The following is a 25250-nucleotide window of genomic DNA, read 5'->3' as shown; positions in this document are numbered from 1 at the left end:
CCAGAGACCGAAGTGGGGAGGCACAGTTTAGCCAGCCACCGACCCCACCACCACCACTTTCGACCCCCTCCCCCCACCGCCAACCCTCCCGCCACTTTCGACCCCCCCTCCCACTGCTGACCCTCCCCCGTTGCCACCGCCACTGCCAGGTACCTTTGCTGGTGGGGGTCCCCAACCCCCACCATACGAAGTCTTCAGCGCCGGTCTCTGGCGCGTTCACTGATCTGTTTCTGTGAGTCCTGACGTCAGGACCAAATAATAATCTATGGACCAGGGTCAGATTATAGATTTTAGTGCCCATTGGCAAGACTAGGCAGCAGATCCCAGAGAGAGAGGGGAGGTTAGGGAGTGTCAGATTGCTAAATCTAGAGACCCAAAAGAGGCACATGCACATGGACTTACAGTAAGCATGAGCAAGGCTCATTTTGGCCTGGCTATTTGGTACCATCAGAACGTTAGATTATTCCTTTTATAGTCATTCCTTTATTTCAACAATTTTTAAAATCTACAATTTGCTAATAACTCTCATTTTAATTATTACAAATTAACTACTGTTCACAGAGCTAGATTGTAGCCAATCTTTGAAATTCTATATCATTCTTTCCTAATCTTGCCATTCTATGGAGTTTATTCCAAAACTGAGGAGCGAGTCCTAATAATGTACCATTTCAAGTTGAAGATGGTTTACATTGTTTCACCGACAGAATATCAATAAGAATGTACAGAATGTACAGAATGCTGAGAAATGAATTCAATATCCTTACAACATCCAAACGATACGACAGAGCTATGCCCTGTGTTATCTAAAAAAAACGGTAGTCAAGAGTTTAAATTTGATCCAATCATTGCAGTGCCTCCAAGTTCCATCTTTGAGGCCTTTTGATCAGTTTCGCTGCAGTATTTTTTTTACTAATTGCAATCTAGAGAACGATTTCTTTCGTAGACCAGATTACAACAGCCCAAGTGCGAAATCATTAAAGCCTACACTATCTATCTATATATATAAAAGGCAACCCCAACATTCTGAAGCCTCCACTGAAGTTGAGGCGCCCGAGATATCCGGTGTGCCCTGGAGTGTCTGCACCGCCCTCGCGTCAAAACGTCATGACGCGTCAAAACGTCATGACGTCGAGGGCGGAGCTATTGACACTCGACGCCCGAAACGGCCCACAGCGAACAAGGCAAGTAGCTTCGAGGGACGGAGGGAGGGGGCCCCTTGCTAGCGCCCATTTCATTCCGCTCAGAAACGGGCATTTTTTCCTAGTTGTATATAAGTCCTTCTTGGATAAACATGAATCGACCACAAATGCCACAAAGACTTGCACATCATCTTGGAAATCAGACTGTCCGTGGACAGATGTGAATCAATACTAATTCCAAAGCTGTGAACAGATGAGGGTTGTGAGCCCCTTTCTCTTTCCCTCTAGTAATTGCCTTACACATAAATAATACTTTGTCTACATCTACTCAGAGAATGGACCATAACCCAATAAGAATTTAGCTGCAACAACCCCTCTTGCCCAATTGCCTCAGCATGTCTTCTTCATTTTCCTCTCACCTTGTCCAAACCAACATCTTTAACCTATAGCCAAATGCAGGGCTTCCCAAAACTATCTAGGGAACTGGGTTCGATTCCCACTGCAGGCACAGGCAGCTCCTTGTGACTCTGGGCAAGTCACTTAACCCTCCATTGCCCCAGGTACAAATAAGTACCTGTATATAATATGTAAGCCTCATTGAACCTGCCATGAGTGGGAAAGTGCGGGGTACAAATGTAACAACAACATGGAATGTTGCTACTATTGGAGATTCTAGATGGAATGTTGCTACTATTGAGATTCTGTTGCTGTTATTTGAGATTCTACATGGAATGTTAATGTTGCAATTCCACTAGCAACATTCCATGTAGAAGCCTGCCCTTGCAGATCAGCAACGTGGCCGCGCAGGCTTCTGTTTCTGTGAGTCTGACGTCCTGCACGTATGTGCAGGACATCAGACTCACAGAAACAGAAGCCTGCGCGGCCACATTGAGTGGCCTAGTGGTTAGAGTGATGGACTTTGGTCCTGGGGAACTGGGTTTAATTCCCACTGCAGGCACAGGCAGCTCCTTGTGACTCTGGGCAAGTCACTTAACCCTCCATTACCCCATGTAAGCCACATTGAGCCTGCCATGAGTGGGAAAGCACAGGGTACAAATGTAATAAAAATAAATAATGATAGCAGTATATCAAGTTTGAATATTAATAGATGCATTTTAAATAATATTCCCTCTTGAGTTGAAAAGAAGAGTTTATAATTTTTTTTTTCAGAAGGCAATTTTTGCAGAGACTGCACAGTTCCAGTGGACATTACCAGCGAAGAGCTTCATGAGCCTCTGAGACAAGTCATTAAGAAGATTAACTCAGAAAGTATCGAGACCTTCCTTTTTGACCTTGCACAAGTAGATGAAGCCAAAACACAGGTTCATATTTCATTTTCACATAGTTTCTTAATCAGTAAACTTGATACTTATCCTTTTGTGTTAGGAATATATTTATTGCTGATGTATCTTATATATTTGCAAATCAAAAGAAAAAAAGCAGATCAAAAAAGACAAAAAAATAGAACAGGAGGGTAACAGATGAAGTGGTTTATTACAAGTTACCCGACGTGGCCACGTTTCGCCCTCAGGCTGCGTCAGGGGTAAAAAAACTACAAAATAAAAATACATAATGAGTAAAACAAACTTCACCATTGTATATTTGATAATAAAACATATCTAAAAACACTATCACATCATATAAAATAAAAACAGATCAAATCTAAAAACATAATACAATAAAATATAATATCAAATCAATATCAGTTAAAAACATTCAGATTAAATATGCATGCAATAAAATAATAATTTTAATACAAGACATGATATCAACACAAAATATAACTGCATCGGACAGATAGGTGGAGATATACAACAATAAAATAACTAAATGACCATACATACTAAATATCACCTACCTAATAGGGGTAAAAAGCAAAGTGAACCCCTAAAAGTAGTCCTACAACCACCTAAAAAATACAAAATGAAATAAATAAAATCTCACAATGCTTGGCCTCAATTGCCGTCTTTTATGCACATTCAATGATCTAAAAATATTGAAATGCAGTTATATTTTGTGTTGATATCATGTCTTGTATTAAAATTATTATTTTATTGCATGCATATTTAATCTGAATGTTTTTAACTGATATTGATTTGATATTATATTTTATTGTATTATGTTTTTAGATTTGATCTGTTTTTATTTTATATGATGTGATAGTGTTTTTAGATATGTTTTATTATCAAATATACAATGGTGAAGTTTGTTTTACTCATTATGTATTTTTATTTTGTAGTTTTTTTACCCCTGACGCAGCCTGAGGGCGAAACGTGGCCACGTCGGGTAACTTGTAATAAACCACTTCATCTGTTACCCTCCTGTTCTATTTTTTTGTCTTTTTTGATCTGCTTTTTTTCTTTTGATTTGCATTTCTGTGGCAGATCTTTGCCTTTTTTTTGTTTCTGTCTTATATATTTGCATCCTAGATTAGGTTTTATTTATTTATAACAACATTTATAAACCACGTTATCCAGAATTCTAAGCAGCGCGCAAAAAAGAGCATTCGCAATTCAACAAAAACTCTACTGACATAAATGGTTAAATTGGCCTGGGTTCAGCCTGGTAGCTCAGTAGGAAATCCACCCGCTCTTGTGCAGAGGACCTGCTTGATTACCGGGCCAAGACTCTCATTCCCTGGACACACTGGGCCTGAAATTCTATAGAGCCAACATTCTCAGGTGCCAGGGGAGTGGGAATCACATGACATCCAAAGAGAGCTGAAGATCTGTTCTGGATTAGAGGGAGTGTTTTACATGGAGAAATAAGCCGACCTGAACATGTATACCTTGGACGAAAGGAGAAACAGGGGTGACATGATACAGACATTCAAATATTTGAAAGGTATTAATCTACAAATGAACCTCTTCCGGAGACGGGAAAGCAGTAGAACTAGAATTGAGGTTGAAGGGGGGCAGACTCAGGAGTAATGTCAGGAAGTATTTTTTTCATGAAAAGGGTGGTAGAGATGTGGAATGCCCTCCCGCGGGAGGTGGTGGAGATGAAAACGATAATGGAATTCAAACATGCGTGGGATAAATACAAAGGAATCCTGTTTAGAAGGAACAGATCCACGGAATCTTAGCGGAGGTTGGGTGGCAACGCTGGTAATTGAGAAGCAAAACCGGTGCTGGGCAGACTTCTATGGTCTACGCCCTGATCATAACTGAATAGATATGGAAAGTTCAAGAACAGTGCTGGGCAGACTTTTGCGGTCTATGCCCTGAGAATAGCAAGGACAAATCAAACTCAGGTATACATATAAAGTATCGCATACCATGTAAAATGAGTTTATCTTGTTGGGCAGACTGGATGGACCGTACAGGTCTTTATCTGCCGTCATTTTTCTATGTTACTATGTTATTCTTTGGGGTTCTACATGGAATGTTGCTACTAATTGGGATTCCGGAATCTTGTAACTCTTTAGGATTCCAGAATCTTCAGAACTTAGTACAGGAACAGTGCTGGGCAGACTTTTACGGTCTATGACCTGAGAATAGCAAGGACAAATCAAACTTAGGTGTACATATAAAGTATCACATACCATGTAAAATGAATTTATCTTGTTGGTAAGATTGGATGGACCATACAGGTCTTTTTTAGCTGCTGTCATTTACTATGTTACTATAGCAATACTTATGTTCTTATGTAAAAGAAAACGGAAAGAAGGCATTGAACAACCCCACAAATGGTATCAGTCTTTATTAATCAGAACATATTTCCTAACCAAGTAAGTCTTAAGATGCAATTAATTATATGCATTTCAGAAACAGACAATAAAAGGCCTAAAAGATCTTTATCTAATCTAGCAGTATGAAATGAGAGTAAATTGAAAACTAGCCTAAGCCTCTTTTTTGTTTTTCAAAGAAGGATAAGCGAATAGGCTAATATGGTGAATGTTTGAAAAATAAAATGATTTGATAGGTGTGGAGGGGCATAATCGAACGGGGCGCCCAAGTTTTCCTGAGGGCGTCCTCGCAGGATGTCCCCACGAAGGGGCGGGGAAACCCGTATTATCGAAACAAGATGGGTGGCCATCTTTCGTTTCGATAATACAGTCGGGGACACCCAAATCTCCACATTTAGGTCGACCTTAGAGATGGTCATCCCTAGAGATGGTCGTCCCCGATTTTCGGCAATAATGGAAACCTAGGACGCCCATCTCAGAAACGACCAAATCCAAGCCCTTTGGTCAAGGGAGGAGCCAGCATTTGTAGTGCACTGGTCCCCCTCACATGCCAGGATACCAAACCAGGCACCCTAGGAGGCACTGCGGTGGACTTCAGAAAAAGCTCCCAGGCGCATAGCTCCCTTACCTTGTGTGCTAAGCCCCCCAAAACCTCCCCAAAACCCACTCACAACTGAACACCACTACCATAGCCCTTAGGGATGAAGGGGGGCACCTACATGTGGGTACAGTGGGTTTCTGGTGGGTTTTGGAGAGCTCACCTTTACTACCACAAGTTTAACAGGTAGGGGGGGATGGGCCTGGGTCTGCCTGCCTGAAGTGCACTGCAGTACCCACTAAAACTGCTCCAGGGACCTGCATACTGCTGTCATGGAGCTGGGTATTATATTTCAGGCTGGAAAAAATACTTTTAAAGTTTTTTTTTTAGGGTGGGAGGGGATTAGTGACCACTGGGGGAGGTCATCCCCGATTCCCTCCGGTGGTCATTTGGTCATTTAGGGCACATTTTTGTGGCTTGGTCATTTTAAAAAAGGACCAAGTAAAGTCGGCTCATCAAGGACGCCCTTCTTTTTTCCATTATCGGCCGAGGACGCCCATCTCTTAATCATGCCCCAGTCCCGACACGCCCCCATGAACTTTGTTCATCCCTGCAATGGAAAGCAGTTGGGGACGCCCAAAATCGGCTTTCGATTATGCCAATTTGGGCGACCCTGAGAGAAGGACGCCCATCTCCCGATTTGTGTCGAAAGATGGGCGCCCTTCTCTTTCGATTATGCCCCTGATAGGCACCTGTCAATTAATGGTGCCTTTGACATATGTAAGTAGTGCCAACCTATAGGTACCAGTGTATAGAATTGCCCCAAATCCTCCAGATTCTAAACAGCGCAACTGAAGTTGCATGGGCAAATCCAGTTGTATTCTGTCTTATTGACACTAATTGGCATTAATTAGAATTTACGCACACAACTGTCTAAGCGTGTTCTATAACGTGATGTACATAATTTCTAAGTTGCATAGTTGTAAAGAGGGCGTGGCTATGGGCATGGAATGGGCGGGTCATGGGTGTTTCTAACAAGTGATTTAACCAGCAAGGAGTTGTTTCCAGCCTGTTAAATCACTTTTACACTTATGTTTATTGTGCTCTTGATAAACCACCTGTCGAAAGCCTTTCAAAAGCAGTTTACAGTCATAAAAGAAGGATTAGAAGAGACCTACAGGTTCTGAACAGAGATTGTAAAGCTTTGAATATTGACCCCACACGTGTTTGGCCTTCATACCCCTAAATGAAACCTTGTTTGATTAATATTTAGGAGGATCCTGGAATAAAATATCAGCTTAGACTTCAAATGAAGGAGACAAATTGTTCAAAGGAGCACTATGAATCACTGAGTGAAGACTGCAAGTTAATACAAAATGGGGTACGTGACTGGGGGTCCTGGGTGTGGTCTCTGTGCTTTTTAATGTTCAGATCCATTTATCAACCTAAAAATAACAGCCACTCCCACTGTGTCATTTTATTGTTTTTCACCTTCATTTTCCAGTTGTTGAGTGACAATCTCTTCTCTCTCTTTCATATATACAGGGGGGGGGGGGCGGTGGGGGCGGTCCGCCCCGGGTGCAAGCCGCTGGGGGGGGGGGGGTGCCGCGCGCCTGTCTGCTCCACTCGTTCCGTGCTCCCTCTGCCCCAGAACAGGTTACTTCCTGTTCTGGGGCAGAGGGAGCATGGAACGAGCGAAGCTGACAGGCGCGCGGCACCTCCCCCAGCAGGTAAAAATGCACCCGGGGGAGTGTCCTTTTGCCGGGGTGGGGGTGGGGTCGCGCTGCACCCGGGGGGGGGGCGCATCGGCAATCCGCCCCGGGTGTCAGCCACCCTAGGAACGCCACTGCATATTTTCAAAACATTTAGACTTACAAAGTTACGCGGAGAGGCATTTTCAATATGAGGTCCAAGTCTGACTTTGGACATTTTGCTCAAAACGTCCAGAATCTGAACAGCAAATATAGCCATTTTCAAAACAGCAAAACGCCTATCTTTTTTTTTTTTTTTTTTTTTGAAAATGGCAACATGCTAGATGGTTTTGTGCTCTGTGCGTTTATCTTTTTGGTCCATTTTCCACACACACACAAAAAAAAAAAGTCCAAGTGTAAAATGCACAAAATCAAGCCATTGGGATATAGGTTAAATAGTTTTGAATATTGGAGGTGGGGGGCATATATATTTATAATGATTAGAAAAACACTGAAATTCGTGTTGGATAATGAGTGTGGCAGATGGCAGTGAAAAGACCATGAGCGCTAGAAGGAAACCCACTGTAGTGTCCCCCTTCCCTTGGTGCCCGAAGCACATGCTTATTTGGTTAATGGTTAATCCAGGGCTGGTTGGGGTCCCCAGCACATTCACACACCTCTAATGCTGACCCTGACTGCACCCTCCTACCACTTAATGTTGTTATTTTCTGTTCACAGAAGGAATATATTTGTTTGGCTAGGATTCACCTAACCCAAGAGCAAGAAGCGGATTCACAAGTTGCCTGTTTTATCACCTCGGTAGGAAATCTAACTTAGCTGTCATAACGTGCTGATTTGTGACGAGTGTTGCATTTCTGATGTGTTCTGAGCAGGGGCGTAGCCAGACCTGGCGGTAGGAGGGGACCGGAGCCCGGAGGTGGGGGGGGGGTCACTTTTTAGTCTGCTGTCTTCCCCCCCACGCCGCGCTGCTACAACGTACCTTGGCTGAAGCCTTCTCCAGCACCGGTCTCCGGCACCGCCGCATTGCCTGCCCTGCTCGCTCTTCCTCCTTACGTCCTGCAAGCTCCTTTAAGTGAAACTGAGCATGCTCAAATTCACTAAAAGGAGTGTGCAGGACATGAGGAGGAAGAGAGAGCAGGACGGGCAACTCGGCGGTGTCAGAGTGGCGCTGGACAAGGCTTGGGCTGGCAGGGTTGGGGACCCCCGCCAGCCAAACCAGGGGTCAGGAAGAAATTTGGGGTGGGGGGATCCAGGCCCCTGTGGCCCCACGTAGCTACGTCTCTGGTTCTGGGAAATGGCATTAGTATGACATACCTTGTGAAAGGAAATTATAACAAGACTGTTGTGTGGGAAGGATCATCCTACATCACTGCTAGGAAAACTATGACTAGGGTCATATCCAAGCTCCCCTCCCCCTACTCTCCTGACTGTGATGAACTCCTCTCTGTTCCAAAACACACATAGACTGAACCCCACAGGGTCATAAGTAATGCCATACTGGGAAAAGACCAAGGGTCCATCGAGCCCAGCATCCTGTCCACGACAGCGGCCAATCCAGGCCAAGGGCACCTGGCGAGCTTCCCAAACGTACAAACATTCTATACATGTTGTTCCTGGAATTGTGGATGTTTCCCAAGTCCATTTAGTAGCGGTTTATGGACTTGTCCTTTAGGAAACCATCCAACCCCTTTTTAAACTCTGCTAAGCTAACCGCCTTCACCACTTTCTCCGGCAACGAATTCCAGAGTTTAATTATACGTTAGGTGAAGAAAACCTTTCTCCGATTTGTTCTAAATTTATTACACTGTAGTTTCATTGCATGCCCCCTAGTCCTAGTATTTTTGGAAAGCGTGAACAGACGCTTCACATCCACCTGTTCCACTCCACTCATTATTTTATATACCTCTATCATGTCTCCCCTCAGCCGTCTCTTCTCCAAGCTGAATAGCCCTAGCCTCCTTAGTCTTTCTTCATAGGGAAGTCGTCCCATCCCCGCTATCATTTTAGTCGCCCTTCGCTGCACCTTTTCCAATTCTACTATATCTTTCTTGAGATGCGGCGACCAGAATTGAACACAATACTCAAGGTGCGGTCGCACCATGGAGCGATACAACGGCATTATAACATCCTCACACCTGTTTTCCATACCTTTCCTAATAATACCCAACATTCTATTCGCTTTCTTAGCCGCAGCAGCACACTGAGCAGAAGGTTTCAGTGTGTTATCGACGACGACACCCAGATCCCTTTCTTGGTCCGTAACTCCTAACGTGGAACCTTGCATGACGTAGCTATAATTCGGGTTCTTTTTTCCCACATGCATCACCTTGCACTTGCTCACATTAAACATCATCTGCCATTTAGCCGCCCAGTCTCCCAGTCTCGTAAGGTCCTCTAGTGTGCCCCAGGGGCGTAACCAGATGGCCAATTTTGGGTGGGCCTGAGCCCAAGGTGGGTGGACATGGAATTCGTCCTCCCAGCCCCCTCCAGTTTGCTCCTCTCTCCACCCTTCCCTGCCCACAAACCCCAAATATTAAATACTTGAACTGGCGGGGATCCCCAAACCCTGCCAGCTGAAGATTTCCTCCTCCTCGAGCAGCCAGCACTTGCCTCAAACTGATGCTGCTGCCAGCAGGCCATGCATGCTCAGTGCTTTTGCATGTGCAAAAACTGAGCATGTGTGGAAGGGCCGGTCTCAGCATCAGCTCAAGGCAAGTGCTGCTGGCTGACATTTGGAAGGAAAGAAAATCTTCAGCTGGCGAGGTTTAGGGATCCCCACCAGCCACAGCAAGAGTGTCACAATTTTGGGAGGGCCTGAGGCAAAAGTGGGTGGGCCCTGGCCCACCCAGGCCCACCTGTGGCTACGCCACTGGTGTGCCCATCCCTGTCCTAAGTTCTTCAATATTACCATAAACAGTGTTAAAAACAGTGGCCAATCCAGGTCACAAGTACCTGACAAGATCCCAAAACAGTACATTTTATGCTGCTTATCCTAGAAATAAGCAGTGGATCCTCCCCAACTTGGCAGCTCTGAAATGGCAAAAGCAAAGCAAAACATAAAAAACAAACACAAACAGGAAATCTAGTTCAGATTTTGAAGGTTTCCAAAGCACTATACGGATTATAGTCCATTATCCGGCACTGAAAAAAGAGAAGCAACTTTTAGAAAGATATCTGAATCTGATAGGTACAGACGGGGAGAGGGATCTTGGGATGATAGTATCTGAGGATCTGAAGGCGACGAAACAGTGTGACAAGGCGGTGGCCGTAGCTAGAAGGTTGTTAGGCTGTATAGAGAGAGGTGTGACCAGCAGAGGAAAGGAGGTGTTGATGCCCCTGTATAAGTCGTTGGTGAGGCCCCACCTAGAGTATTGTGTTCAGTTTTGGAGGCCCTACCTTGCGAAGGATGTAAAAAGAATTGAAGCGGTGCAAAGAAAAGCTACGAGAATGGTAAGGGATTTGCGATACAAGACGTATGAGGAGAGACTTGATGACCTGAACATGTATACTCTGGAAGAAAGGAGAAACAGGGGTGATATGATACAGACGTTCAAATATTTGAAAAGTATTAATCCGCAAACGAACCTTTTCTGGAGGTGCGAAGGTGGTAGAACGAGAGGACATGAAATGAGATTGAAGGGGGGCAGACTCAAGAAAAATGTCAGGAAGTATTTTTTCACGGAGAGAGTAGTGGATGCTTGGAATGCCCTCCCGCGGGAGGTGGTGGAAATGAAAACGGTAACAGAATTCAAACACGCGTGGGATAAACATAAAGGAATCCTGTTCAGAAGGAATGGATCCTAAGGAGCTTAGCCGAGATTGGGTGGCAGAGCTGGTGGCGGAAGGCGAGGATAGTGCTGGGCAGACTTATACGGTCTGTGCCCTGAAAAGGACAGGTACAAATCAAGGTAAGGTATACACAAAAAGTAGCACATATGAGTTTATCTTGTAGGGCAGACTGGATGGACCATGCAGGTCTTTTTCTGCCGTCATTTACTATGTTACTATGATATCAAGATGTATATTTTCAGGATTCTTAAGGAGAAGCACTCTCATATCTACTTGGTATCTCCGGGATACCATATGGCTCCAGAAAAAGGAGGACGGATTGAGCCAGCCGGGTTTTACTTCCATTGCTTTCAGCAATGGAAGTAAAACCCGGCTGGCTCAATTACTTCCATTGAAAGCAATGGAAGTAAAACCCGGCTGGCTCAATCCGTCCTCCTTTTTCTGGAGCCATATGGTAACCCAAATTTGTCTCATCCTTGCTCATACCACAATATCCGGTTGGTGCTTCATTCTTTCCAAACAAGTGTTCTTTCCCCACGGACTGGGGAGGTAACTTCATACAACACCGCAGCAAGGCCCTCCCTGACATGTACTTCAACCATTCATTGTTTCATTTGAGTGAATACCCCTTACTTCCCCCTTACCCTCCCTCCCCCAACACAGGCAAAAGAGAAGAAAGGAGATATGCCCCCTCTGTCCTGCAGGAGCAAGAGGAAACATAGCCCTCAGCTGCAACTTCTCCATTCCCCTCCTTTTCCACTGTCCCCTATGACAGGGGTATCCAATGTGCAACTCCTGAGCCAAATATGGTCCACCTGACCTCGGAATGTGGCCCATTTGAGATTTTTTTTAAAACTAAAATAAATATATTGAAGCACTGAAGGGCTATTTGGTAGGATGAAGTCAGACGCTCAGAAGAGTTTCAGAGATTTTGATGAGTGTAACTCATACTAGAAGAGACCAGGGCCAACGCGAGACTGAGGCGGGCCAGGGCCGCTGCCATCTCCCCTGATCTCCACCGCCTCCCCAGATAGTCGCCTCTCCCGCCCCCCCCCCCTCCCCGGATTGCTGCTGCTGCTGCAACTGAGGTACCTTGGGGCTGCTGGGGATCCCGAGGCCCTGCCAGCGGAAGAATCCAGCGCTGCTTTTCACTCCATGCCTGCCCTGCCCTTGTGACTGCTTTTTATCTCTTGTCGCTCATGCTCGGTTTCAAAACCAAGCACGCGCCTGAGGAGGAAAAGCAGCCGCTCGGCATGGTGGTAGAAGCAAGCGAAGAGCAGTGCTGGAGGGGGCCCAGCGCCGGAGCTTTCTGTCTCCTGCTCCTGTTGGGACCCAATCACTCAGGGCCCATCAGGAGCAGGAGGGAAAGAGACCCCGGCGCCGGGCTCAGGGGAATTTTGCCCCCCATGCCCCTCCCCCTCTCGGCAGCCCTGAAAGAGACTATCATATTCATGCAGCTCACACACTCAGGGATTTCTGATCATGCAGCCCACTGTTGAAAAATCTTGGACACTCCTGCTCAAGGATTCCAGGAGCCCTCCCTCCTACTGTGGACACCCCATTGTGAAAAAGGGCAGCGCCTTTGACCTCCCCTAACCTCCTCATTTCCCCCCCCCCCCCAAAAAAAAAAAAAAAACCTGGAAAGATCTTACTTCAGTCATTTTCAAAACCTTTATATTTTGGAGCACTGAATGCCTTTTTTCTGTAAGGGCGCATGAAAATCTGATCCAGAGTGTGCTAAAACATGATGAGCTGTGCTGCATGCAAATCAACTCATTATTGTGCAAAATGGATGATGCAGCTTGCATTAAACTTTGCAAGCAGTATTATTCATAGAAGTAAGGTTAACTTCCTCCTGGGAGCAAATGAAAGGGGCCCATAGCTTAAAACAGGTGAGGATAAAAGGACAGGGCAAGTGAGTAGTGGTTAGGAGTCAAAAGCAGTGGTAAAGAGGTGGGCTTTAAGTTTGGACTTGAAAACAGCCAAAGATGGGGCTAGACGTACGGGCTCGGGAAGTCTATTCCAGGCGTGAGGTGCAGCAAGATAAAAGGAACGGAGTCTGGAATTAGCAGTAGAGGAGAAGGGGACAGATAAGAGAGATTTATCTACAGAACGAAGTACCCGAGGAAGGGGGGGGGGCGTAAAAACGAAAAAATTGCAAACCTACGTAAAACTCGACCTCAGGACAACACCGATATCGATAACTTCATCAACGGTTTGGACCCAACCCCTGGTGAATACCCTACGGACTGAACCTGGTCAAACTTTGCTCTCCTTACCGCCGAAACAGTTACCCAGGCGATTAATAGGTTCTGAAACACTCATTGTCAATTGGATACCTGCCCCAGCTACCTAATAAAATCCGCCCCCCCCCCCCACCGCTTCATAGCAGACCTCACATCCCACTTAAACTACTTGCATCAACAAGGTCTCTTCCCCAAGGAAAATGGCAACATCCTACTCTCACCCCAATACCAAAAGACACCAAGAAAAAAAAAACAAACGAAATCACTAACTACTAGATGAATAAGGATATAGTTCCAGGAAGGACTGGAGCTAGGTAAACTGCAGAGGCTTGAAGTGAGGAAAGAGGAAGTTTCCCAAAGGAAAAAAAAAGGAAAAGCCAAACCGCTTTTTCGAATTTGGACCATGATGCTTCACTAGAGATGTGGAGTGGGAGACAGTTGTGGACCTCCTAACAGCAGGTGGAGTTAGAGCTAAACTGTTTGGCTTCTGTATTTAGTCCAGTGTAGCAGGAAAGCCAAGCGATATTCTTATATCACTATTCTGTGATGCCTTCTATGAGATGCAGATTTGTATTACTACTACTACTACTACTATTTAGCATTTCTATAGCGCTACAAGGCATACGCAGCGCTGCACAAACATAGAAGAAAGACAGTCCCTGCTCAAAGAGCTTACAATCTAATCGAGTAATACCTCCTACTTTATGTTACTGTAATCTAGACTGCCTACTATCCAGTATTTCCTGAGCACCAGAATACTTTTTTATTCAGCATCAGGGCTGCTTAAATAAATTTAGAATAATTTAAATACCCATAATTCATTACAGATTCACATGCATAATATCGCTTGTTGGTGCGACTGCAGCTTGAGTATAGTGTGCAATTCTAGTCACCACCTCTCAAAAAAGGTATAGTGTAGCTAGAACAGGTAAAGAGGAAGATGATCAAAATGTTAAAGGAAATGAAATGACTCTCTATGAGGAAAGGTTAAAGAGTTTAGGGCTCTTCAGCTTGGAGACGAGACAGCAGAGGGGAGATACGATAGAAGTCTATAAACTCATGAGTGGAGCAGAACAGGAAAATGTGAATTGATTGTTCACTCTTTCATAAACTGCAAAAATTAGGGGGCACACAATTATTTATTTACTAGTAAAAAAAAACCCGTTTCTGATGCAAATGAAACGGGGGCTAGCAAGGTTTTCTTCTGTGTGCATGTGGGAGTGTGTGTGTCCCTGCCCTCTCTCCCTTCCCCTGTGTTGTCCCCTCTGCTCCCTCCCCCTTCCCCCCTCCCAGTCGAGTCCTTCAGTGTTGTTTCCTGCTGTGCTGTGTTTGTGTTACAGAGATAGTGAGGGCTTCTGCCCTCTCTCCCCTCCCCCCTCTGCGTCCTTCACTGTTACAGAGAGAGGGATTTGATTTCGTGCTTTGCTGTGTTTTCCTTCACTGTTTGTGTTACAGAGAGAGCGAGGGTGGGGCAGACACTCATGGGGAAACCGGATATCTCTCCCCCTTCACACTTCCGGCTGGAGGCTTCATTTAGAAAGTTGGTGGTGCCTTTTATATATAGAGATTAGGATTTATTTACCACGTTTTTGAAGGAATTCACTCAAGGTGGTGTACAGTAAGAATAGATCAAACATAAGCAATATACAATTACAGCAGTAAAAATATTCAAATAACAATACAAAGTGTGGCATGGCATACTACTTACAACGTCAACACAATACGTAATAAAACATTTTAATGAAGTTACTAGGAGGCACATTTAAAACAAATAGAAGAAATAGCATAATTAAGCTCTAAAATTTGTTTATAAAAAGGCATTAATATGGCTGGATATTAAAAAAGAGTTTAAGTTATTGGAGAAAGTCCATAAATTACTACTACTAATCATTTATATAGCACTACTAGATAAACGCAGTGCTGTAAACATTATATGCAGGTACTTTCTCTGTCCCTAGAGGGCTCACAATCTACGTTTTTGTACCTGAGGCAATGGAGGGTTAAGTGACTTGCCCAAGGTCACAAGGAGTTGCTGTGGGAATTGAACCCAGATCTATAAGATCAAAGCGCACTGCACGAACCATTAAGCTACTCTTCCACTCAGACTTATTAACCAGGTGAACTTGGGGAAAGTCTCTGCTCCATGGAATCTATCTACTATTTGGGATCCTGACTGGTACATGTTACCTGGATTGGCCGCTGTTAGAAAGAGAATACTGGGCTTGATGCAAACTTGTCTGGCCCAGTATGGCAGTTGTTATGTTTTTCAACGCATCTCCCTGAAATTAACATACAGCTTGGACCTTAGTTATTTGGGGTTGGCAGTTAGCCAATTAAACCATGCCCGTTTAAAACTGGCCCATCTTCTGATGGGCCAACTTCAACAAATTTGAAGCTCCATTTTGCATTGGACTTCTACATAGTAAAATAGTAGATGACGGCAGAAAAAGACCTGCATGGTCCATCCAGTCTGCCCAACAAGATAAACTCATATGTGTATACCTTACCTTGATTTGTACCTGCCTTTTTCAGGGCACAGACCGTACAAGTCTGCCCAGCAGTATTTCCCGCCTCCCAACCACCAGTCCCGCCTCCCATCACTGGCTCTGGCACAGACCATATAAGTCTGCCCTCCACTATCCTCGCCTCCCAACCACCAACCTCTCTTCCCCCCACCTGCTCCGCCACCCAATTTCGGCTAAGCTTCTGAGGATCCATTCCTACTGCACAGGATTCCTTTATGCATATCCCACGCATGTTTGAATTCCGTTACCGTTTTCATCTCCACCACCTCCCGCGGGAAGGCATTCCAAGCATCCACCACCCTCTCTGTGAAAAAATACTTCCTGACATCTTTCCTGAGTCTGCCCCCCTTCAATCTCATTTCATGTCCTCTCTTTCTACCGCCTTCCCATCTCCGGAAAAGATTTGTTTGCGGATTAATACCTTTCAAGTATTTGAACGTCTGTATCATATCACCCCTGTTCCTCCTTTCCTCCAGGGTACATGTTCAGGTCAGCAAGTCTCTGCTCATATGTCTTGGAACGCAAATCCCATACCATTCTCGTAGCTTTTCTTTGCACTGCTTCCATTTTTTTAACATCCTTTGCAAGGTACGGCCTCCAAAACTGAACACAATACTCCAGGTGGGGCCTCACCAACGACTTGTACAGGGGCATCAACACTTCCTTTCTTCTGCTGATCACACCTCTCTCTATACAGACTAGCAACCTTCTCGCTACGGCCACCGCCTTGTCACACTGTTTCGTCGCCTTCAGATCCTTGGATACTATCACCCCAAGATCCCTCTCCCCCTCAGTACCTATCAGACTCTCACTGCCTAACACATAAGTCTCTCGTGGGTTTCTACTCCCTAAATGCATCACTTTGCATTTCTTCGCATTGAATTTTAATTGCCAAACCTTAGACCATTCTTCTAGTTTCCTCAGATCCTTTTCATGCTTTCCACTCCCTCCCGGGTGTCCACTCTGTTGCAAATCTTAGTATCATCCACAAATAGGCAAAATTTACCTTCTAACCCTTCGGCAATGTCACTCACAAATATATTGAACAGAATCGGCCCCAGCACCGATCCCTGAGGCACTCCACTACTCACCTTTCCCTCCTCCAAGCGAACTCCATTTACTACCACCCTCTGTCGTCTGTCCGTCAACCAGTTCCTAATCCAGTTCACCACTTCGAGACCTATCTTCAGCCCATTTAGTTTATTTAAGAGCCTCCTGTGGGGAACCGTGTCAAAAGCTTTGCTAAAATCTAAGTAGATTACGTCTATAGCACGTCGATGATTCAATTCTCCAGTTACCCAATCAAAGAATTCAATGAGATTCGTTTGGCACGATTTCCCTCTGGTAAAACCATGTTGTCTCGGATCTTGCAACTTATTGGCTTCCAGGAAATTCACTATCCTTTCCTTCAGCATCGCTTCCATTACTTTTCCAATAACCGAAGTGAGGCTTACCGGCCTGTGGTTTCCAGCTTCTTCCCTATCACCACTTTTGCGAAGAGGGACTACCTCCGCCGTTCTCCAATCCCTCGGAACCTCTCCCGTCTCCAAGGATTTATTAAACAAATCTTTAAGAGGACCCACCAGAACCTCTCTGAGCTCCCTTAATATTCTGGGGTGGATCCTGTCCGGTCCCATGGCTTTGTCTACCTTTAGCTTTCCAAGTTGTTGATACACACTCTCTTCCGTGAACGGTGCTATATCCATTCCATTCTCAGTTGTACTTTTGCCAGTCCCTCGCGGTCCTTCTCCAGGATTTTCTTCAGTGAAAACAGAACAAAAGTATCTATTTAGCAAATTGGCTTTTTCTTCATCATTATCTACATAGCGGTTCGCTGTATCTTTTAGTCTCACAATTCCCTTTTTAGTCATTCTCCTTTCACTAATAAACCTGAAGAAATTTTTGTCGCCCCTCCTTACAATTCTAGCCATTTGTTCTTCCGCTTGCACCTTCGCCAGACGTACCTCTCTCTTGGCTTCTTTCAGTTTCATCCGGTATTCCTCCCTATGTTCCTCTTCTTGAGATTTTCTATATTTCTGGAACGCTAACTCTTTAGCCTTTATTTTCTCAGCCACTTGCTAGGAATTAGGACGTCTAGGTGGGGATACTCACATTTCCCTGAGTATTTTACAAAAGGCTCTGCCAAATGCAAGCCTTCTGTAAAATATGTATACGGATGCTGAAAAATACGTGTATGTTTTCCAACATATTTAGTGGCAATAACCATTTCACAAGAAAAAAAGCTGTATTGCAAGGGTCTTTACACGTGTAAGCACTACGTGTCAGTTTTGAAATATATATATTCACTCATTGCGAGTTACACGTCCAAGGGCCAAATTTTAAAAAACTACACATTCAAGATGAGCCAATTAAGAAGCCGAGTGAAGTAACTTTTTTTTTTTTTCAGGTGGAATTGGATGCCTCTGAGGATGCTGTGGTAAGTACAATTGCCCCCCCCCCCCCCCCAATCACTGGTGGAGACCAGAGGTTCAAATGAGCAGATAGTTGACACCACGAGTACCTCAGAGCAGATGAAAAAGACAAAGAGGAATTTATTTTTTATAATATACATGTATTAGCACTTTAAAATTTGAAATATGTATATAGCTTTTTGGACCACCAAAAGCATCCTCACAACATTCCCCCCCCCCTTTAAAATCTACACATCTATCAACCTCCACATATGCAAACAGTACCAAAATAAAATCAGTAATTACATATGTGTGCCATCTACATATGTAAATGCTACTGTTTACACATGTAGATGCCTGTTTAAAAATGGGCAAGCACCAGAGGCGGAATTAGACTGAATGTTAAACAGTTAATGCTGATTTTCAGACTTGACCACCTAACTTGAGCTGCAAACCAATGTGCAGGAATAGCAGGCCAAAATGTGCCTGTCTGGTGCTCAGGAATCCTCCACCCCCTGACCAATATGAAAAATAAGTGCCATTCATCATGATTCCTACTTCTCTTCCCCTCCCCACATAAAATAATGCTAGGTGCTTTGATTACTGCCTTGCAACATTCCAAAAGCCCCCCCCCCATTTCTCTAGTCTTCCTTATCCCCATCTGTACCCCAAAACCCCTCTAAGATCTCCCCTAATTTGAGCGACAAAGAAGTTACAGGCTTCCATCCTACTGGCTTGGAGTCCAGTGTTGCCTTGACAACTTTGTCAAAATGATGCTACACACCAAGGTGGGAAGTTAGGTTCAACAGAAAACTGGATTAGTGATAACTGATTAAAATGAACTAGTTACCTTTGCTCTAAGCTTTCCCCCCCCCCCCCTTCATAAAGAGAGAATGGGCAAAAGACCGTCATAAATCAGGAAAAGCTTATCCTCAGTCTTACTATCCTTAACCTCTCTTTGTTTCTTGCGTTTTTTTTAACATGTAGTAGTAAGTAGTCTGCAGTTTGTAACTCAAGCAAGTGTTCAAGGCTCCGATTCTAAAGATGTCTTGTATATAGTATTAAGAATGTGATCTCAATATGTTTTTTTGTTTGTAGAACCCCAGATATGTCCCAGGTCTTTCTCCTTTTCGAATGCTGGGATATGAAAATGTTGTACCAGTTCGATGGAAACCTGGACGGGGACATGGACATGGACCAAGACATAGACCCCCTCGGGGACATGCCTATGGGCATCAAGATGACTGTGACCACAAAGGGAAAAAACCAAAGAAGGACAAAAAAGGCAAAGGCAAGGGCAAAGGCAAAGACAAAGGAAAAGGAAAGCATGATAAAAAGAAGTGTGACTCTTCAGAAGAATCCAATGAACACATTACCATGAAACCACACACCACCATATTAACAACTTCCGTTCCAGAGAAACCCATCTCTACTCTTCCTCCCATTATAGAACAGCCAGTTGTGCCATCACCTACATCAAAAGAACCAGATGTCTTAACACCTACATCAGAAGACCCAGCTGTGTTAACAACTACATTACACACTGTTATTATCCTGGATGAAGACAATACAGACGTGATTATCCCTAATCTTACAGAGGAACCAGAGGGCCATGTTCTAGATCTACCTGGTGCATTTTCACTGGATCTCCCTACGGCAAAACCGGCACTATGTCCTGGAGATCCATGGAAGTCCATACCAAGTCTTAATAATCCAAATATACCTACTGATTCGGCAGAGAAAAAACCTATAATTGAAAAAAACGAGTCTGTGGACCCAGGACCGCCTGCGGTTCCTGGAACCTTCAGTGATGCAGACCTCCTCAACTGACCTAATGTTTAAACTATTACTTAATAAACTTCAGATTCTAGAATGTTCTTTTCTGAACCATTTGATGTTTCAGACTTGTCAATGGGGTGAGAAGGTCTGTACTAGGAACCCTTGTTGACAGTTGTGTTTGATATAAAAACAATGTCAAAATAAATATTTTCAATGTAAAAAAAAAAAAGAGAGAGAAAGAGAGAAGTTTGGTGCTTTAATTTTGATTCAAATTTGTACCATCATAGTCTGCAATAGGCATCATAATGATTTGAGTCAACACGGCTACCATACCTCTCTACTTAAGTCATTGTAGCCGAAACTCCAAATTAAGACCAGTACTATAATACGAAGGGGCCCTTTTACTAAACCATGGTAAAATTTGCAGTTATCATGGTTTAACATGGGACCTTACTGAGCAGTAGTTGCAGATTTGACATGGCAACTATCAGGGTGTTCCCAGTTAGCATGCTAAATCTGTGGCTACTTTGTGGTTCTTTAATTGGAGTTAGCAGGAAAGCACTTACTCCTGAATTCTATATATGGTGCCCTAATTTTCAGAGCAAGCAGAAGAAAACAAAAATGAGGATGTTATAATGCCTTTGTATCGCTCCATGGTGCGACTGCACCTCGAATATTGTGTTCAATTCTGGTCGCCGCATCTAAAAAAAGATATAGTGGAATTAGAAAAGGTGCAGAGAAGGGCGACGAAAATGATAAAGGGGATGGGACGACTTCCCTATGAGGAAAGGCTAAAGTGGCTAGGGCTCTTCAGCTTGGAGAAAAGGCGGCTGAGGGGAGATATGATAGAGGTCTATAAAATAATGAGTGGAGTTGAACGGGTAGATGGGAAGCGTCTGTTCACGCTTTCCAAAAATACTAGGACTAGGGGGTACGCGATGAAGCTACAAAGTAGTAAATTTAAAACGAATCGTAGAAAATATTTCTTCACTCAACGTGTAATTAAACTCTGGAATTCGTTGCCAGAGAATGTGTTAAAGGCGGTTAGCTTAGCAGAGTTTAAAAAAGGTTTGTATGACTTCCTAAAGAAAAAGTCCATAGACCATTATTAAATGGACTTGGGGAAAATCCACTGTTTCTGGGGTAAGCAGTATAAAATGTTTTGTACATTTTTAGGATCTTGCCGGGTATTTGTGACCTGGATTGGCCACTGTTGGAAACAGGATGCTGGGCTTGATGGACCTTTGGTCTTTCCCAGTATGGCAATACTTATCTACTTATGTAAGAGTGAGGTAGACTCAAGGAGGATATCAAGAAGTCTTTAAAATTAAACAGCATAAAAACGACCCGACACAGCTGTGTTTCGGCACAAAGGCCTGACTCAGGGGTCAAATTTTAAGTTGTAGGGAAAAAACATAAACTTAAAAGCCAACATCCTGGTTGTTGAGCCTCTGTAAAATCCTCAGTAGGAAAAAGTGGCTGTGCTGCAAACACCATCTGACGGACGATTATACAGAGGCTCAAAAGCCAGGACCTTGACTTTACTTTTAAGTTTATGTCTTTTCGCTACAACATAAGAGATCCATTTGACCCCTGAGGCAGGTCTTTGTGCCGTGTCGGGTCGTTTTTATGAGGTTTGATATTACAGACTTCTTGATATCCTCCTTGAGTCTACCTCACTCTTCTGTTTGCTATTCACGTTTATGTGAGGGACTTGTCCTCCTTTTTCCTTGCTGGCCCAAATTTTCATGCCTAAATTTGGGCACGCACCCAAGATGTTCACGCAAGTTAATTAACAAGCCCTTAACTAGAAATAATTAGGTGCTAGCAATAGACTTTGATCCTGGGGAACTGAGGGGAAGCCTTCTATTCAATCTAGAAGAGTGATTGATTGAACTATAAAATTCTGGGGGAGAAAAACGTTTTAAGACAAGTACACGTTTTTGATTTAAGCACAATGTTTTGTTTTAGCACTATCAACTGAGGAAATAGCACATACATATACGTTTATGCACAAGAGTGGCCCGATGAAAGAGGTGCTATGCCACCGTGGCAAAAGAAATTATATTGCCGTCAAAAGAGTGGTTGTTTCTGAGGGCACTCTTTTCACTATTGAGTAACAGTAGTAATCAATGTGTATATAAATAATGTAAAATGCTTTTTTATATACACATTGATTACTACTGTTACTCAATAGTGAAAAGAATAACAAAAATATCCTCTATAGAACTAGGACTTTCTTTGTGGAAATATACCGAGGAAAATAGTCAATACTTTAATGTAAAATGCTTTAAGTATTGACTATTTTCCTCGGTATATTTCCACAAAGAAAGTCCTAGTTCTATAGAGGATATTTTGTTATTCTTACTGAGGACGGTGGGATTTGCTTTTGCATATATCCGGCTATTCCACTAGCAACATTCCATGTAGAAGCCTGCCCTTGCAGATCAGCAACGCGGCTGCGCAAGCTTCTGTTTCTGTGAGTCATACGTGCAGGACGTCAGACTCACAGAAACAGAAGCCTGTGCGGCCGCATTGGTGATCTGCAAGGGCAGGCTTCTACTACTACTAACAAACATTTCTAAAGCGCTACTAGGGTTACGCAGCGCTGTACAATTCAAACATAGAAGGACAGTCCCTGCTCAAAGAGCTTACAATCTAAAGGACAAGAGAAGAATCTAAAGACAAGTGAACAATCTAGAGGACGAGTGAACAGTTAATCTGATAGGGTGGATAGATTGGGGCATTTTATATTTCTCGGGCGGTTAGGCGCCGAAGGCAGCATTGAAGAGGTGAGTTTTAAGCAGAGATTTGAAGATGGGTAAGGAGGGGGCATGACGTATGGGTAAAGGAAGATTATTCCAGGCATAGGGTGAGGCAAGGCAGAATGAGCGGAGCCTGGAGTTGGCAGTGGTGGAGAAGGGTACTGAGAGAAGGGCTTTGTCCTGTGAGCGGAGGTTGCGGGCAGGAACATAGGGGGAGATGAGGGTGGAGAGGTAGTGAGGAGCCGCAGACTGAGTGCATTTGTAGGTAAGGAGGAGGAGCTTGAATTGTACGCGATATCTGATCGGAAGCCAATGAAGTGATTTAAGGAGAGGGGTGATATGAGTATATCGGTTTTCGCGGAATATAAGACGTGCAGCAGCGTTCTGAACGGATTGAAGGCTTCTACATGGAATGTTGCTAGTGGAGGAATAGCCTAGTGGTTAGTGCAGTGGACTTTGAGCCTGGGGAACTGAGTTCAATTCCCACTGCAGCTCCCTGTGACTCTGGGCAAGTCACTTAACCCTCCATTGCCCCTGGTACAAAATAAGTACCTGAATATATGTAAACCCCTTCCCTAACAACCAATTATTTCAGTTAGGGGCATTGCTGCACACCAATCCAGAACTACCCCCAGCGCATGCCATTTCCGGCACTACAAAAACGTTTTGTAGTGCTGGTGCTTACCCAACAGTAATCGGGCAGCAGTTACCGCCGGGTTAGTGCGGGAGACCTTACAGCCACCTCAATAGTTGTCGGTAAGTGCTCCTCCCCAAAATGGCCGCGCGCCAAGTAGTTCACTTACCGCACGGCCATTTCTTTTTCAGAAAAGAAAGAAAAAAAAGACAGCCTTTTACTCGCTACGGTAAAAGGGTGCCTCAGCGTGCATCAAAAACACGCACCGACACAAGCGCAGACCCCCCCCTTTTACCGCAACTTAGTAAAAGGACCCCTTAATTGGCACCGCCTTCTAATTGCAACAGTATTTGCAGCACACTAACCACCAAACCCATTCCTCGCCCTTGATAGCCACCTAACACGAAAGCACCTAACGCACGGTTTACCACACACTCATTCCGAAACAACCGCAAAGCCCCTTAACACGGTTGTGCACTAGTAGTTACTGCATGGTAAACCACATGTTAACCGCTGGATTCTATAAAGGTCGCCCAAAGCGTGGATCCAGATCCGCATGCAAACTGATTAAGTTAATGAGCCATTAACAATCAATTATTGACATTAATTGGCACAAATTAAGACATACATTTGGATCTGCCTATGTGCTATAACACTGGGTGCCTAAATTGTCTCACACACAGCTTTAAAAGGGGCATGGCTGTGGGACGGGCATAGGTGGATCAGGGGCATTCCCATATGGAATACTTGGATTTGAGCACTCAACTGCCATCAGTTGGGTGCACAGATTTACACTAGCTTTTGGCAGGCATAGTCTTCGCGTCCACAATTAGGTGTGGGCACCCACTCTAAAGCGCTATTCTATAAAGGTTGCTTAGCACTTTTACAGAATTGGCACTAAGTGTGGATTTTAACGCCATCTAACTTTGGGTGCCATTTACTAAGGGGCCCTTTTACTAAGCTACTGCCGGCCCAACGTGAGTACCAGCAGTAGTTCCACCCCCAGTGCATGGCATTTACGGTGGTAGCGTAAATATTCAAAAAATATTTCTGCAGGGGGTTACCAGGTGGTAATCGGGCACCCTCAATGAGTGGCGGTAACATCCTATATAATAATTTGCACCTCCAACATTCTACGTCTGGATGCCTGGGTTCATAACATCTATAACCACTCATTGCCCTGCTCTCGCGTCAAAACGTAATGACGTCAGAGGGCGGAACAGTGAGAGGGAAGGGAACGCTGGAGGCTGGCTGACGTCAGAAGGGTTGTTACGAACGGAACAGAAGCCAGCCAGCCAGAGAACGTTCAGGTACAAATCGAGGGGAGGAGAGAATTGCGGGACATCGAGGGGAGGGAGGGAAGGGGAGGGCAGAGCGGGGCAGAGGAGAATGGATGGGATGGGAGGACAGTAGAGGAGAGAATTGCAGGACACGGATGGGAGGGCAGGGGAGAGAGAGAAAAAAAAGGTTTACATGACAGCCTTCCTAGGGCTCATTTCATTGTTGAGGAAACAGGCATGGTTCCACTAGTAGTAACATAGTAAATGACGGCAGATAAAAATCTGAACGGTCCATCCAATCTGCCCAAACTCATTTTGGCAGACTGGTGTTCCCCTCTGCCCCCCCCCCCCCCCCCCCCCCGCATAGCCACATGGTTAGAGCAATCTTACCGTATGGTCATATCTTTTTTTTTGGCCTTTTTACCCGCTGCAGTAAAAAGGGCCTCAGAAAGTGGGAAAAACAAACCCTGCCGCTAGCACAGGGCCCTTTTTACCGCAGCTTAGTAAAAGGGTCCCTAAACATGGCCCTAAGTGTTTCATATGGTTTGTAGCTGGGTCACCCTTCCAGGACCCAGCCAGGCTCAACCCTGCTTAGCTGCCTTCTTCTTCACACGGCTGCTGCCTCACTCCACAGCAATCTGGCTGCTTTGAGCCTCAGCTCCAGGCCCTGAGAACTTCCAGGACTCCTTCCTCCCTCCGTTCCTTTCACAGAGGCACATTCAAAGCATAACGTTTATAAGTAAG

At 44.5% G+C, this 25250-nt stretch overlaps 1 protein-coding gene across 2 annotated transcripts in view; it reads left to right on the top strand.

Annotated features, from left to right (window-relative positions):
* The window catches only part of LOC115478505 (T-kininogen 1-like), a 191819-nt gene that overhangs the window by 20436 nt on the left and 146133 nt on the right, over nucleotides 1-25250 (top strand). Inside the window, exons 7-11 of one of the 2 annotated variants that reach the window (XM_030215892.1) lie at nucleotides 2310-2461; nucleotides 6639-6746; nucleotides 7795-7875; nucleotides 18045-18074; nucleotides 19147-19938. In XM_030215892.1, the coding sequence (XP_030071752.1) occupies nucleotides 2310-2461; nucleotides 6639-6746; nucleotides 7795-7875; nucleotides 18045-18074; nucleotides 19147-19878 (1103 nt within the window). In that variant the 3' untranslated portion in view covers nucleotides 19879-19938. Of the gene's footprint in view, nucleotides 1-2309; nucleotides 2462-6638; nucleotides 6747-7794; nucleotides 7876-18044; nucleotides 18075-19146; nucleotides 19939-25250 lie in introns of those variants that run through there. The other variant, XM_030215893.1, reaches the window with a different exon arrangement.

Source organism: Microcaecilia unicolor, chromosome 10 (genome assembly GCF_901765095.1).
Source record: "Microcaecilia unicolor chromosome 10, aMicUni1.1, whole genome shotgun sequence".
Classification (NCBI taxonomy): Eukaryota; Metazoa; Chordata; class Amphibia; order Gymnophiona; family Siphonopidae; genus Microcaecilia; species Microcaecilia unicolor.
Note: the sequence above shows the minus strand (reverse complement) of the source record. Positions and strands in the feature narration are given on the sequence as shown.